This window comes from Dama dama, chromosome 9 (assembly GCF_033118175.1).
Source record: "Dama dama isolate Ldn47 chromosome 9, ASM3311817v1, whole genome shotgun sequence".
Classification (NCBI taxonomy): Eukaryota; Metazoa; Chordata; class Mammalia; order Artiodactyla; family Cervidae; genus Dama; species Dama dama.
The window spans coordinates 25205304-25220327 of NC_083689.1; the positions used below are offsets into that span (position 1 = coordinate 25205304).

The 15024-nt window shown below is 38.4% G+C and overlaps 1 protein-coding gene across 3 annotated transcripts in view; it reads right to left on the reverse strand.

Moving 5' to 3' along the window:
• RAD50 (RAD50 double strand break repair protein) overlaps window positions 1-15024 on the reverse strand; it is a 246571-nt gene that overhangs the window by 48353 nt on the left and 183194 nt on the right. For all 3 annotated transcript variants that reach the window (XM_061150793.1, XM_061150792.1, XM_061150791.1), the window contains 6 exons: window positions 9526-9654; window positions 9144-9309; window positions 7190-7383; window positions 6653-6859; window positions 5408-5590; window positions 4457-4614 (listed from right to left, as the gene is read on the reverse strand). In XM_061150793.1, the coding sequence (XP_061006776.1) occupies window positions 4457-4614; window positions 5408-5590; window positions 6653-6859; window positions 7190-7383; window positions 9144-9309; window positions 9526-9654 (1037 nt within the window). The remainder of the gene's footprint in view (window positions 1-4456; window positions 4615-5407; window positions 5591-6652; window positions 6860-7189; window positions 7384-9143; window positions 9310-9525; window positions 9655-15024) is intronic.

Sequence of the window (15024 nt, forward strand, 5' to 3'; positions counted from 1 at the left end):
CGATCCCCCCTCCCACCTCCCTCTCCACCCGATTCCTCTGGGTCTTCCCAGTGCACCAGGCCCGAGCACTTGTCTCGTGCATCCCACCTGGGCTGGAAGATCACTATTTTAACAGCACCACAAAACATTTGGGCTCCTCCCTGGACGAATATTTTCTCAAGGCAAATCAGACAACACTCCTCTCTTGCTCGCACCCTGGCTCCCTGGGCATTTGGTTCTCTTGCTTCCTCTTCCTTTGCTCGCCAACAGTTTCAATGCTGGTGTTTTCCAGGAATCTGACTACAATTCTTTCTCTTCTCTTTGAATAACTCCAAGTTGTTATGTACTACTGACGCCAATATCATTTGCAAAGCAACAACTTCCAATCTATTAAACCTCAAACTCCAATATTTTATTCCCAACAGACATTTCCACAAGAAATATAAATTTAACATGGCCAAATTCACCATCTTCCTCAAAAATGTGTGGGATTTTTGACCCTCCTATCTAAACACCACTCAAGGTGATATTTGAAAAAATTGATCACTTTTTTTAAACTGTGGAAAAAACAAAATTTAACACCTTACCCATTTTAAATTGTATGGCATGGTGGTGTTAACTGTATGCACATTTTTGTGTAACAGATCTCTAAAGCTTTTTCATCTTACAAAACTGAACTCTATATCCACTGAACAACACACCCTACCCCACCCCGCCCTCATCCTCTAGCTACTCTGAACCTCCAATATATATACTTTCTGTATCTAAGAGTTTGACAACTTTGAAAACTTCATTTAAGTGGAACCATGTAGTACTTTTTGTGACTAGTATACTTCACTTAATACCCTCAAGGTTTCTCAACACACAAGATTTCCTTCTCTTACAAAGATAAAAAATATTCCATTATACATACATTTATTTATCCATCCATCAATAAGCATTAAGGTTGCTTCCACCTGTTGGCTATTGTGAATAATGCTGCAGTGAACATGGACTAACAAATATTTCCTTGAGATCATGTTTTCATTTGAATATATACCCACAAGTGGAACTGCTCAATCATCTGGTTATTCTTTTCCTAATTTCTGAAGAACCTCCAAGGTTTTCTATAGTAACTGCACCATTTTACATTCCCACAAATAGTGCACAGAGTTCCAATTTCTCAATATCTTCACCAACACTTGTTTTCTGGGTTTTTAAAAAACTTATTTTATTTAATTGAAGTATAGTTGAATTACAATGTGTTAGTGTTAGCTGCACAGCAAAGTGATTCTGTTATATACATATTACTCTTTCATTTTCTATTATAGGTTATTATAACCCACTACTGTATTTCCTGTTGTTTTGATAACTATCATCCTAACCAGTATGGAGTGATATATCACCATGGTTTTGATTTGCATTTCCTTAATGATTAGCAATTCTGAGTATCTTTTTATATGCTTGTTGGCTAGTTGCATATCTATTGGAGAAATTGCTCTTCAAGTCCTTTGACATTTTTTAATCTGGGTATTTGTTTTTTCATTACCAAATTGTAAGAGTTCTTTATATATTCTGGATATTAACCCCTAATCATATTGTTCATATTGTTCATGGAAAAGGCAAAAAGATATGACACCGGAAGATGAGCCCACCAGGTTGGTAGGGGTCCAATATGCTACTGGGGAATAGTGAAGAAATAGCTCTAGAAAGAATGAAGAGGCTGGGCCAAAGTGGAAATGACGCTCAGTTGTAGATGTATCTGGTGGTGAAAGTAAAGTCCAATGCAGTAAAGAACAATATTGCATAAGAACCTGGAATGTTAGGTCCATGAATCAAGGTAAATTGGACGTGGTCAAGCAGGAGATGGCAAGAGTGAGCATTGACACTTTAGGAAACAGTGAACTAAAATGGATAGGAATGAGCAAATTTAACTCGGATGACCATTATATCTACTACTGTGGGCAAGAATCCCTTAGTAGAAATGCAGCAGCCCTCATAGTCAACAAGAGAGTCCAAAATGCAGTTGATGTTTGTGTTCAGTTGCTCAGTCGTATTGACTCTTTGCAACTCCATGGACTGCAGCATGCCAGGCTTCCCTGTCCTTCACCATCTCCCGGAGTTTGCTCACACTCATGTCCATCGAGTCAGTGATGCCATCCGACCATCTCATCCTCTGTTGCCCCCTTCTCCTCATGCCCTCAATCTTTCCCAGCATCAGGGTCTTTTCCAATGAGTCAGCTCTTCACATCAGTGCAGTACTTGGGTGCAATCTCAAAAACAACAGAATGATCTCGGTTTGTTTCCAAGGCAAACCATTCAATATCACTGTAATCCAAGTCTGTGCCCCAACCATTAATGCCGAAGAAGCTGAAATCATACAGTTCTATGAAGATCTACAAGACCTTCTAGAACTGAAACCAAAAAAGATGTCCTTTTCTTCATAGGGGATTGGAATGCAAAACTAGGAAGTCAAGAGACACCTGGAGTAACAAGCAAGTTTGGCCTTGGAGTACAAAATGAAGCAGGGCAGAAAATAATGGAGTTTTGCCAAGAGAACGCACTGGTCATAGCAAACACCGTCTTACAATAGCACAAGAGACAACTATACATATGGACATCACCAGATGGTCAATACCAAAATCAGAGTGATTATATCCTTTGCAGCCGAAGATGGAGAAGCTCTATACAGTCAGCAAAAACAAGACCTGGAGCTGACTGTGGCTCAGATCATGAACGCCTTACTGCAAAATTCAGACTTAAATTGAAGAAAGCAGGGAAAACCACTAGACCTGAACCACTAGTTCAGGTATGACCTAAATCAAATCCCTTATGATTATACAGTGGCGATGACAAATAGATTCAAGGGATTAGATCTGGTGGACACAGTCCCTGAACAACTATGGACGGAGGTTCATAACACTAGCGGTGATCAAAACTATCCCAAAGAACAAGAAATGCAAGGAGGCAAAATGGTTGTCTGAGGCGGCCTTATATATAGCTGAGAAAAGAGAAACACAAGGCAAAGGTTCTGGGAAAGATATTCCATTGGGATATGAATGCAGAGTTCCAGAGAGTATCAAGGAGAGATGAGAAAGCCTTCATAGGTGAACAATGCAAAGATATAAAAGGAAACAACAGAATGGGAAAAACTACAGATCTCTTTAAGGAAACTAGAAATACCAAGTGAATACTTCAGGCAAAGGTGGGCATAATAAAGGACAGAAACAGCAAGGTCCTAACAGAAGCAGAAGAGGTATCGAGAATACACAGAAGAACAACAAAAACAGGTCTTAATGATCCAGATAATCACGACGGTATGGTCACTTAGACAATATATTAAAAGGCAGAGACATCACTTTGCTGACAAGGGTCCATAGTCAAAACTGGTTTTTCCCTGGTGGCTCAGACAGTAAACAATCTGCCTGCAACGCAGGAGACCCAAGTTTAATTCATGGGTTGAGAAGATCCCCTGGAGAAGGGAATGGCTACCCACTCCAGTATTCTTGCCTGGAGAATTCCAAGGGCAGAGGAGCCTGGCAGGCTAGTTCATGGGGTCGCAAAGATTTGGACACAACATGATTGACTTTCATCATTTCATTTCATAGTTTTTCCAACAGTCATGTATGGGTGTGAGAGTTGGACCATAAAGAAGGATGAGTGCTGAAGAATTGATGCTTTCAAAATGTGGCGCTAGAGAAAACTCTTGAGAGTCCCTTGGACAGCAAGGAGATCAAACCAGTCAGTCCTAAAGGAAATCAACCTTGAATATTCATTGGAAGGACTGATGCTGAAACTGAAGCTCCAATACTCTGGCCACCTGATGCGAAGAGCAACTCACTGGAAAAGACCCTGATGCAGGGAAAGACTGAGGGCAGGAGGCAGGAGGAGGGGGCAACAGAGGATGAGATGGTTGGATGGCATCACCAACTCCATGGACATGAGTTTTAGCAAAGTCCACGAGACAGTGAAGGACAGGGAACCCTGGCATGCTGCAGTCCATGGGATTGCAAAGAGTTGAACATGACTTAGTGACTGAACAACCACCACACCTAAACAGATATATCATTTGCAAATGTTTTCTCCCATTACGTGGATTGCCTTTACCCTCTGTTGCGTAGCAGTTTTTAAGTATGATGTAGTCCCATCTGTCTAGTTTTGCTTCTGCTGCCTGTATTTTTGGGGTCATAACCAAGAAATCATTGCCAATTTCAACATAATGAAACTTGTCCCCACATTACCTTTTAGGAGTTTTGTATTTTCAAGTCTCACTTTTTACAGAGGAATATTTTAATTCTTTCTCTTAGTTCTGCAAACTTTTAAGGAACAAGAAGCTCAAATCACTGTTGCCATTTTACTTAATTTGTAAAATATAGGAGAATCAAAGTCAATTAATAAGACATATCATTTCATGACAATAAATGATTTCAAAACAATTAAAAATGAAAGCATGACATAAGAGACTTCTATTACATCTTCAAATATTATAACTACTTACTTCAACTTGGCAAGTCTGTCCCTGGTCTGATTAATTTCTTTTGATTTACTATGAAGCCAGTCTTCAAGCTGTTTTTTGTTGGGAAAATATCCTAACAATGATGTTAATTCATCACTATGCCTGTATTTTATTTTTCTGATTTGTTCATCTTTGTCAGCCTAAAGGGAAAAAAAATCTTTTAAAAATGAAACTCAGTATCTCCACATAAAGAATAAAACCAAATTTTAGGTTGATTACAGTTCTAGGCTTAAAAATAAAACTGAAAATGCAAGGAGAAAAAGAAAAAAAATCACTTTTAATGTTGGCTGTGCTATGCAGCCTGTGCAGTCTCTCAGTTGCCTCACCAAGGACCGAGCTGGACCATGGCAGTGAAACCGCCAGTGATACTTGGCCACCAGGGAACTCTTGAAAACTTCTTACAGTATTAGAGGAAAGAATAACAGGTCTGATGACACAAAAATTAAAACTTCTATACGTGTATGCTCAGTCTCTCAGCTATGTCTGACTCTGCGACCCGACGGACTTTAGCCTGCCAGGCTCCTCTGTCCATGGAAGTCTCCATGGAAGAATACTGGCATAGACTGCCACTCCCTTCTCCAGGGGATCTTCCCGACCCAGGGATCATACCTGAGTCTCTTGAGCCTCCTGCACTGGAGGCAGATTCTTTACCACTGAGTCATTTGGGAAGATCAAAATTTCTGTATGATATATGTTAAAAATTAATAGAACTGTACATGTGTGTGTGTGTGTAAATACTTTTGTACTGTTTCTTTTTTTTTGTAATTATAGTTTTTAAGCCTGAAAGTCTATTTTATAGAGCATAAAGCTCACTTAACCCTTAAAATATAAAGCCAATACCAACTAAATACTTCATAGTATAACAATTATGAATGTAAGATAAACTGTTTTAAACACCAGAGAGTATAATTAGAATACAGAGAAAGGTCATACTTTGTCTTTGGTGAGCATCTCCATCTGGGTACGTGTTGCTGTATGATGGTTTAATTGCTCCATCTCCTGGTCCAATTTACGCAGGGTCCTGTCTAGGTCTGCTTTCTCATTTTGAAGGCTTATTACTTCTGTTTTTAGAGTTTCTACATTGCTGTTTTTCTCAGCCTTGCTTAGCTCACGTTCCTTATTGATAATTCAAACAAACGAACAGGTTTAAACATTTTGGGTTAAAATGATGGCAAAGTGTATTAGAAATCAGCTACTCCTCAGAATGGTCAAAATACTAGTTAGATTTTATTCAACAACAGAAAAACAGAAGGAATAAACTTTTTAAGAAATATCTTACAAAGTTACCTTACTATAAGAGCAGAGACTTAGTAAATAAATCTACAAGAGTCAAACAGGAGTGAAAATGAAAATTAGTTCAAAATTAAGAAAAATATGCCTAAGTATACAGTTCAGTGACTCTTCAGTCAATAATTAAGCATTTATCAAGGAAGTAAGTAACTCACTACACATTGCCTAGCATACAGAAAATGTGATGTGGTCCCTGACCAGTATCTCTCCATCACAACAGAGCAATATTGTGATCAACGGTTAAACTGACAAAAATATATGCTATCTGTTAAGCATGGGAGCAAAGAGAAACATTTAAATAATCAAGATGGGACCAAAAGCAGGGATTTGCCAAGTTTTAGGATGCTTATTTTGCTAACACAGACACGAGGGAAGGGAACAGATTAGGAACGGAGAAGAAATTTTGGAAATTCACAGAAGGAAGAAGTGGGCTAAGAAAGTTTCTACCACAGAAAAAGTGGTAACATGGCAATAATCATATATCTAATCATATATTTAATCATAATATCTACAGTGTGTGGAACCTAGAGGGAAAATACTACTTTTTTAAAACTGAGACAAGTGGTTCTCAACTACTCGTAAGAACCACCCAGTTCTGTTTTGAACATACATTTCCACATCCCACTCTTAAGAGACTTTTATTTGGAAGGTTTAAGATCTAAGTTTAAGTATTTTTTTTAAACCTTCCTTAGATGATTCTAATTTTCAGCACACCAGGTTTCAGGATTAGAGATGGGTGATTAAGACAGCCAAATAAATTCATTTTATAGGAGACTGATAGACAAAGTTGACATTTTTATTAAAATGCCGTAATCTTAGGACTAGCAAAAGATAAAATACTTCCAAATATCTTACACCTTAAAACTACTGGATTACAGAGTATCTTACAGCTTTTGTGAGCTCCTGGTCCAGTTCAAGAATCCTGTCTGAAGAGCCTTCCAACTGCTGTAATTCGTACTTCACATTTTTCAGCTCATTCTGCTTCTTAGTTAGGATTTCTGACTTTAGCTCAATTATTCTTCCCAGTCCAGTTTTCTTATCCCTTATCTCATCTATTTGTTTTTGTTTCAGAGCCTCTTTTCCTGCGAAGTCATTCTAAATACATAGCAAGAAGCATAAGCATCAATTTTTCACAAAAAAAATACCACTAAGGAAAAGTTTCTTTGATGCAAAAGTAATATAATCTGAGGAAAATACAGAAAGAATTTTTACCTAAAATCAAATAAGAAATGTAGGTCTGTATTTCCTTTGTACTTTTATAACTATAAACTTTACAAAATTTGCTTCCATAAAGGTTTTAATTTTACCTCATGGCTAATTTTAATGGATAACATTAATCCAAAAATATGACAAAATAAGATCCACCCAAAAATTAAAACAATTCAACTAGACAATGCGATACAAACAGAAAATAACAGTATTTACCAACAGATGGCTAGCAGTTTCTGCTTCCTTTTCCTGCCTCTCTCTCACAAGCTTGTGAAAATTTTTTATCTGTCTTTCACTGAATGGTCCAAGCTCAAAGCCATCCAATTCTAGTTGTGTTGCCAAAGACTGAATTAATGAATCTCTAGCTCGTATATGTTCCTGATGACGATCTGCTTGTAGTTGTAGACGGCCTTTAAAAAACATAATCATAGTAATTCTTTTATCAGTTGATTTTTTAAAAAAATTAAGATAATTGTACATTACATGCAACTGTAAAAAAAAAAAATAATAGAACAAGATCTCTTATATCCTTTGCCCAGTTTCCCCAATGGTAACTATATTATTGAGATACAGTAAGAAATCCACATTTGGTTTTGTCCTTGGTTATTGATACAGAGCTCCAAAAACTCAGAATTTCCCAGTGACAGGGGTGAGAGGAGTATCTTTGGTTATTCACTGTAAGCCCTTTTCAACTTTACCTGAGTTTATTCTAATGAGGTGACTCTTGGAGGATGGGACTTGGTCATCAGAGGAACCAACTATGTGATTAGAGAGTCCGAAGTTTCAATATCCACCCCTCCCATTTCTGGGGAGGGACTGAAGTCTGAGTTCAATCACCAATGGCCAATGACTTAATCAATCAGGCCTACCTAATGCAACTTATAAAAACCCTAAGCAATGACACTCAAAGGGCTTCCATCGAGGTGCTGGGCAAGTTGAACATGTGGAGAAGGCATGGAAGCTCAGTGTCCCTCTCCCCTATCCTGCCCTATGCACCTCTTCCATCTGTTTGTTCCTGAGCTCTATTCTTAATAACCTGGTGATAGTGTTTCCCTGAGTTCTAGGAAGTTATAGAAAATTACTGAACCTGAGAAAGGAGTTGTGGAAACCCCTGATTTATATAGCCAGTTGGTCAGAAGTACAGGTGCTAGACAACCTGGGACTTGGGAGCAGCAACTGAAGTAAAGTGAGGGACAGTCTCACGGGACTGAGACCTTAATCTGTGGGGTCTGTACTAATTTCAGACCAGAGATGTCAGAAATGAATGAAATTACAGGACACCTGGTATCCACTGATAACTGGAAAATTGCTTGGTGTGGAAAAACCTACACATCTGATGTCAGAACTGTTGTTGAGTAGAAAAACAATGTTCTCTTTTAGTCATTTTGCAAAACTATAGTATATCACAATAAGGATAATGACATTAATACAATCCACCAATCTTTTATCTCCCCAGTTTAAATTGTATCTGTGTATAAGTTTTATATGATTTTATCGGCTGTGTTGGTTCTTACATTCACCATGACAGTCAAGACATTGAGCAGTTCAAATACCACAAGAACCCCTCTTCTTTCTTTTAAAACCAGAACCAGGGCTTCCCGAGTGACTCAGTGGTAGAGAATCAGCCTGCCAATGCAGGAGACATGGGTTTGATCCCTGACCTGGGAAGACCCCCACATGCTGTGGAGCAACTAAGCCTGTGTGCCACAACTACTGAGCCAGTTCTCTAGAACCCGGGAACTGCAACTATTGAGCCTACATGTCCCAGACCCTGTGCTCTACAATGAGAGAAGCCACCCCAATGAGAAGCCCAGGCACCACAACTAGAGAGTAGCCTCCACTCTCTGCAACGACAGAAAAGCCTGTGCAGCAGTGAGGACCCAGCACAGCCAAAAATAAATAAATAAATAAGTAAATAAAATTATAAAACCATAATCATGCTAACCCTCCTCCCATTCTTCCTCCTACTGGGTAACCCTGGCAGTCACTAATCTATTCTAGATTTCTAAAATTTTAGTATTTCAAAATGTCATATAAAATGGAAACATATGATATATAATCTTTTGAGACTGACTTTTTTCACACAGCATAATTCCCTGGAGATTCATCATTCATACAGAAAATTCATAATATTATAATACAGGAAAAAAACAAGTAAACACTGTCCTACCCTGTTCCACAAGTAGTTCTGATTTTTCTTGATTGAGAAGCCTAGATTCTTTATTTAATTTTTCCAGTTCACGCTGACAGTCTACCAATCTCCTTTCTTTCTCCCTTACTGTTCTCTGGTGATTATGATATAAATCATTTAGTTGCTCATCAGACCCTTGAAAAACCTGTGTAGAACGAAAATAAAGTATAACAAGGTATCACACTGAGGTACAAAATATGAACCAGAGCTTATTCAATATCCTTCCTTTTAACATAAACATGGAAGTAACACAAACATCAAGATTTCTATGTTTGGAAATGAGTGACAAAATGGGATCAAATGAGGTTCATGAAAATAATCTCAAAATTCTGAAGTAGAACAAAATTCTACCACCACAAACCTTTTCCATTTTCTGTTCCAGTTCACTATTATCTTTTTCCATTTGCTTCTTTCGGCTTTCCAAAGCTTTAATTTCATTGTCGAGTCTCATTATTTTAGAGAGATTTTGTTCAATTTCTTTTAGACGATTCTGAAAATAAACACGCTGCATAAGTAAAATTCACTATAGTTTACACCACAAATAATTGAAGATAAACAATATGTCCCAGGGCCAGTCACTTAGTCACATTGCTATAAATGGAGCACAGAGAAACTGAGGATTTTAGACATTGTAACTCGTGCAACGCCTTATAGCTCATAAAGAAAAGAAGGAAATAAACTCCCTTCTAACTCCAAAGCCCATGCCCTACCTTCAACACCTCTCACAAAAGTCCTTCAGTCACTGGGTAACTGGAGTCACATTATGTAAAATACCACATTTTAAGAACTTAATCCTTAAAAGGATAACTATTTATTAAAAAATAAATTAGAACTATTGAGTGGACTAGAAACTCATGCTGCATCACAAGTGAAATGTGACAAATGATCTCAGTGGCCTGCTTCCAGCAACAGCTGGCTGCCTCACCTCCTAGGAATATGGGTGACCTGGCTCAGAAAATTCCCTCCTTGGATGATGCTGGGGATATTCTTCTGGTGTTTTCCTCTACAATTCTAAGGCTGACCAATTCCTCTTCTAAGACACTTTTTAAACTAGCACATTACGGATATCAACTGTAAGCTTTCATACCTGTACCAAAACGCATCCTCAACTTCAAAGTCATTTACTAAATTATACTAAGGTGGCTCAGCTGGTAAAGAATCTGTCTGCAATGCAGGAGACCTGGGTTCGATCCCTGGGTTGGGAAGATCCCCTGGAGAAGGGAATGGCTACCAACTCCAGTGTTCTAGTATTCTGGCCTGGAGAAGTCCATGGACTGTGTAGTCCATGGGGTCAAAAAGAGTTGGCCATGACTCAGCGACTTTCACTTCACTAACACCATATCTTATGATTTATATAAAGGTAGTGTGTTATCATCATAGAAACGTTGTTCACTTTGTTCACCAATGCTTCCCCAGCACATGTAACAAGTGTTTAGTACGTTAGCTGAATGAGAGATTAAAAAACAATTATCAATAATAGTCATAGCTATCAGTGATCAAAGACTTGCTATATCGCAGACACTGTACTAAGTGCTGCTATATATTCCCTCTAAACATTATGACACCTCAAGCAAAGTGGGTTCAATTCCAGACCACTGCAATAAAGTGATTATTGCAATAAAGCCAAGTCACACAAATCTTTTGACTTCACAGTGTATATAGAAATTGTTTACACTACCATGTAGAAGTGTGCAATAGTATTATGTCTTAAAAGAAAACAATGTTCATATTTTGATCTGTTCCCATGAATCATGAATATTCTTAATGGCATCTAGAATGGTAAATCCTTTCCAGAAGGTTTTCAATTTATCCAGATCCATCACTGGAATTACTATCTATGGCAACTACAGCCTTATGAAATGTATTTCTTAAAAAGACATGAAAGTGAAAAATGACTTCTTGATCCATGAGCTGCAGAATGGATGCTATGTTAGCAGACATGAAAACATAAATCTCATTGTACATCTCCATTAGCACTCTTGGGTGATCAGATACATGGTTGATAAGCAAAATTATGGATATTTTGGAAAAAAAAAATTTTTTTTGAGCAGTAGATCTCAACAATGGGTTTAAAATATTCACTGAACCATGCTGTGAATAGATACACTGTCATCCAGGTTGCTCCATTTATAGACCACAAGCATAGTAGATATAGCATAATTTTTAAGGGCTCTTAAGATTTTCAGAATGGTCAACAAGTACTGGCTTCCACTTAAAAGTCACATGCTATGTTAGTCCCTAACAACAGTCAGCCTGACCTTTGAAGCTTTGAGGCCAGGCATTAACTTCTCTCTAGCCATGAAAGTCCTAGATGGTATCTTGTATCAGTATAAGGCTGTTTCACCTACAGTGAAAATCTGCTGTACAATGAAGTCAACTTCATTCATGGTCTTAGCTATGTCTTCTGTATAACTTGCAGCTTCTATATGAGCATTTGCTGCTTTACCTTGCACTCTGAAGTCTTGGGAGACAGTATCTTTCCTTAAACCTTAAGATTCTCTGGCTACTTTCAAACCTTTCTTTTGCAGCGTCCTTACCTCTCAGCCTTCACAGAATTGAAGAGAGTTAGGACCTGGCTCTGGATGAGGCTTTCACTTAAGGGAATGTTGTGGCTGGTTTGATCTTCTATCCAGACAACTAAAATCTCCACATCAGCAATAATGCTGTTTCACTTTCTTATCATTTATGAGTTCACCGGAGTAACACTTTTAATTTCCTTCAAAAACTTTTTCCTTTGCATTCACAAGCTGGCTAACCACTTGACATATGAGACCCAGCTTTTGGCCTCTGATGGCTTTTGATATGCCCTCCTCACTGACCTTCATCATTTCTAGGTTTTGATTTAAAGTGAGAGATGTGTGACTCTTCCTGTCTCCTGAAGATGTGAGAGGCCCTTACAGGGTTAATAACTGGTCTAATTTCAATAATAGGTGTCTCAGAAGAAGAGGGAGAAAGGGGAATGGACAGGTGGTAGAGCAGTAAGAACACATACAACACTTATTGATTAAATGTGTCGTCTTAAAAAAAGAAATTTAGTGAAGTACAACAATAAAATATTTGCTGTCTTATATGGGTGTGGTTTGTGGCACCCCAAAACAATTACAGTTACAACACCAAAGATCATTGATTACAAAATACCATAATAATATAACAATGAAAAAGCTTGAAATATTCCAAGAATTACCAAAATGTGACACAGAGACACAAACTGGCATTGGTGATACAGTGGTGAGCACAGCTGTCTTCCAAAATGAGCAAATGCTGTTGGAAAAATGACGCCAACACACTTGCTTGACACAGAGTTACTACAAAAAAACCAATAAAAGAAAAAAGCAGTTATCTACAGAGCACAATAAAGCAAAGTGTGCCTGTACCTGCTGAGTATAGCAGGAGACTCCAAGGACTTGTACAGTCCCAGACTTAAACATGGGTGAGGAGGACACTGGGAGGCAAGGTGGTGCAACAATGAAGACCACAGGCTCTGGGAGCTGGAATGACTGGACATCTATGTAAAGAAGTACATCTCAACCTCACCTCATACCGTATTAAAAAATTAACCTGAAATATACTTAAACATAAGAACTCAAGACTATAACACTTCAAGAAGAAAATTTTTGTGATCTTGAGTCAGGCAAAGATTTCCTAAATAGGAAACAAAAAGCAGAAACTGTAAGAAAATGTTAATTTTGATGAAGTAAAAATCTCCTTGGAAGAAAAGCTATGATCAACCTAGACAGCATATTAAAAAGCAGAGATATCACTTTGCTGACAAAGTCCATATAGTCAAAGCTATGGTTTTTCCAGCAGTCATGTATGGATGTGAGAGTTGGACCATAAAGAAGGATGAGCACCAAAGAATTGATGCTTTTCAACTGTGGTGCTAGAGAAGACTCTTGAAGTCCTTTGGACAGCAAGATCAAATCAGTCAGTCCTAAAGGAAATCAACCCTGAATATTCACTGGAAGGACTGATGCTGAAGTTGAAGCTCCGATACACTGGTCACCTGAGAAGAGCCGACTCACTGGAAAGGACCCTGATGCTGGGAAAGGCTGAGGGCAAAAGGAGACGAGGGCGACAGAGGACGAGGTGGCTGGATGGCATCACCAACTCAATGGACACGACTGTGAGCAAACTATGGGAGCTAGTGAAGGACGGGGAAGCCTGTCACCCTGTAGTCGGCGGGGCCGCAAAACGTCGGACGGGACTAAGCGATCAACAGCAGCAGCAGCAGCAACCACACGTTTATCTTAACGGCTGAAATAAAAACAGTAACACTGAGTGCTGATCAGGACGAAGCACAACTACACTCTTAAACATCGTTGTGGGACTACCAGAGTGACCTCTGGAAAGTAGTTCGGCAACTAAGGTAAAACACACACTTAATATATAACCTAACAACTCACACTGAGGGAGTTACCCAAGAGAAATGAAAACATATCTCCAAATAAAGACCTCTACACAGAAGTTTATAGTAGTTTTATTTGTAATAGCTAAAAGCTGTTAACAACCTAATGTCCATCAACAAAAGAACAGATGAACAAACTGCAATATATCCTTATGCTGGAATATCCTCAGCAATAAAAAGGAATGAGCTACTCAAACATGCAACAACATAGGTAGATTTTAAAGTTGTTACGCTAACAGACACAAAGGCTACATAATGCATGATTCCACTGATGCGGCATTCTGGAAAAGGCAAAACACAAAACAAATGAGTGACCACCAAAGGCTGGGAGTGGAGGTAGCAGACTGACTACAAACAGACTTGAAAGAACTTTTGGGGGTGATGGAAAGTTCCCATATATTGACTGTACCCGTAGTAGTAACACTACTGTGTGCGTTTGTCCAAACTCATCATAGTAATTTCAAAAGTGTGGATTTTATTAAAAGTAAATTATATTTTGATAAATCTGACCAAAGAAGAAAAGTATGGGTTTAGGAATCAGAGAGGTCTGGAATTAAATCCTAGGTTTACCCCTTACTTCCAACATGAATACCTGTGCCTCAGTTTTCTTGTCTGAAAAACTTCACAGGGTTACCACGGGGCTTGTATAATGTGTTTTAAAGCATTCTGATCAGTGACAGGGCATACAGAAAGTCCTTCATGAATGTGATCATTCATATCAATTGTGGGGAAAAAACTGTATTCAGAAAATATATTGAGCAGTCTAACAAAGCGAAGTGGATTAATTCTCAACGGCAATAAACAGGAATACCTCTGTTACTGTAACAGAGGAGTCTCTACTTCTCAGAAACCTGTCGGCTTCCATCAGTATTTTCCCTGTGCTGTGGCAGCATTAGTATTATCTTGACTGGGGCTTCCCTAGCGGCTCAGTGAAGTCTGCCTACCAGTGTAGGAGGTGTGGGTTTGATCCCTGGATCAGGAAGATCCTTTGGAAAAGGAAATGACAACTCACTCCAGGATTCTTGCCTAGGAAATATCATGGACAGAGGAGCTTGGTGGGCTACAGTCCCAAAGGGTTGCAAAAGAGTTGGACAAAACCTAATGACTAGACAACAACAACAAGGATTCTTTCTACACTCCAGATAAAAGTTCCTTGTCACATATGTAACTTGCAAATATTTTCTCCCATTCTGTGTGTGGTCTTCTTGCATTCTTGATGGTAGAGTTTGCTAAATAAAAGTTTTTTGTTTTGATGAAGTCCAATTTATCTATTTTCTTGTTTCTCAATTGTGCCACAATCACCATCTTCAAGCTCTTAAAGAACCTATGTTTAAACTATATCATTCACATTGCTACAGCTCTTCATTTTACTTCTTTGTAATCCTAACTATCTTTCAAAATATATTCTTTATTTCTCCAACTAGACTATCAGATCATTAAAAACAAAGTCTAAGT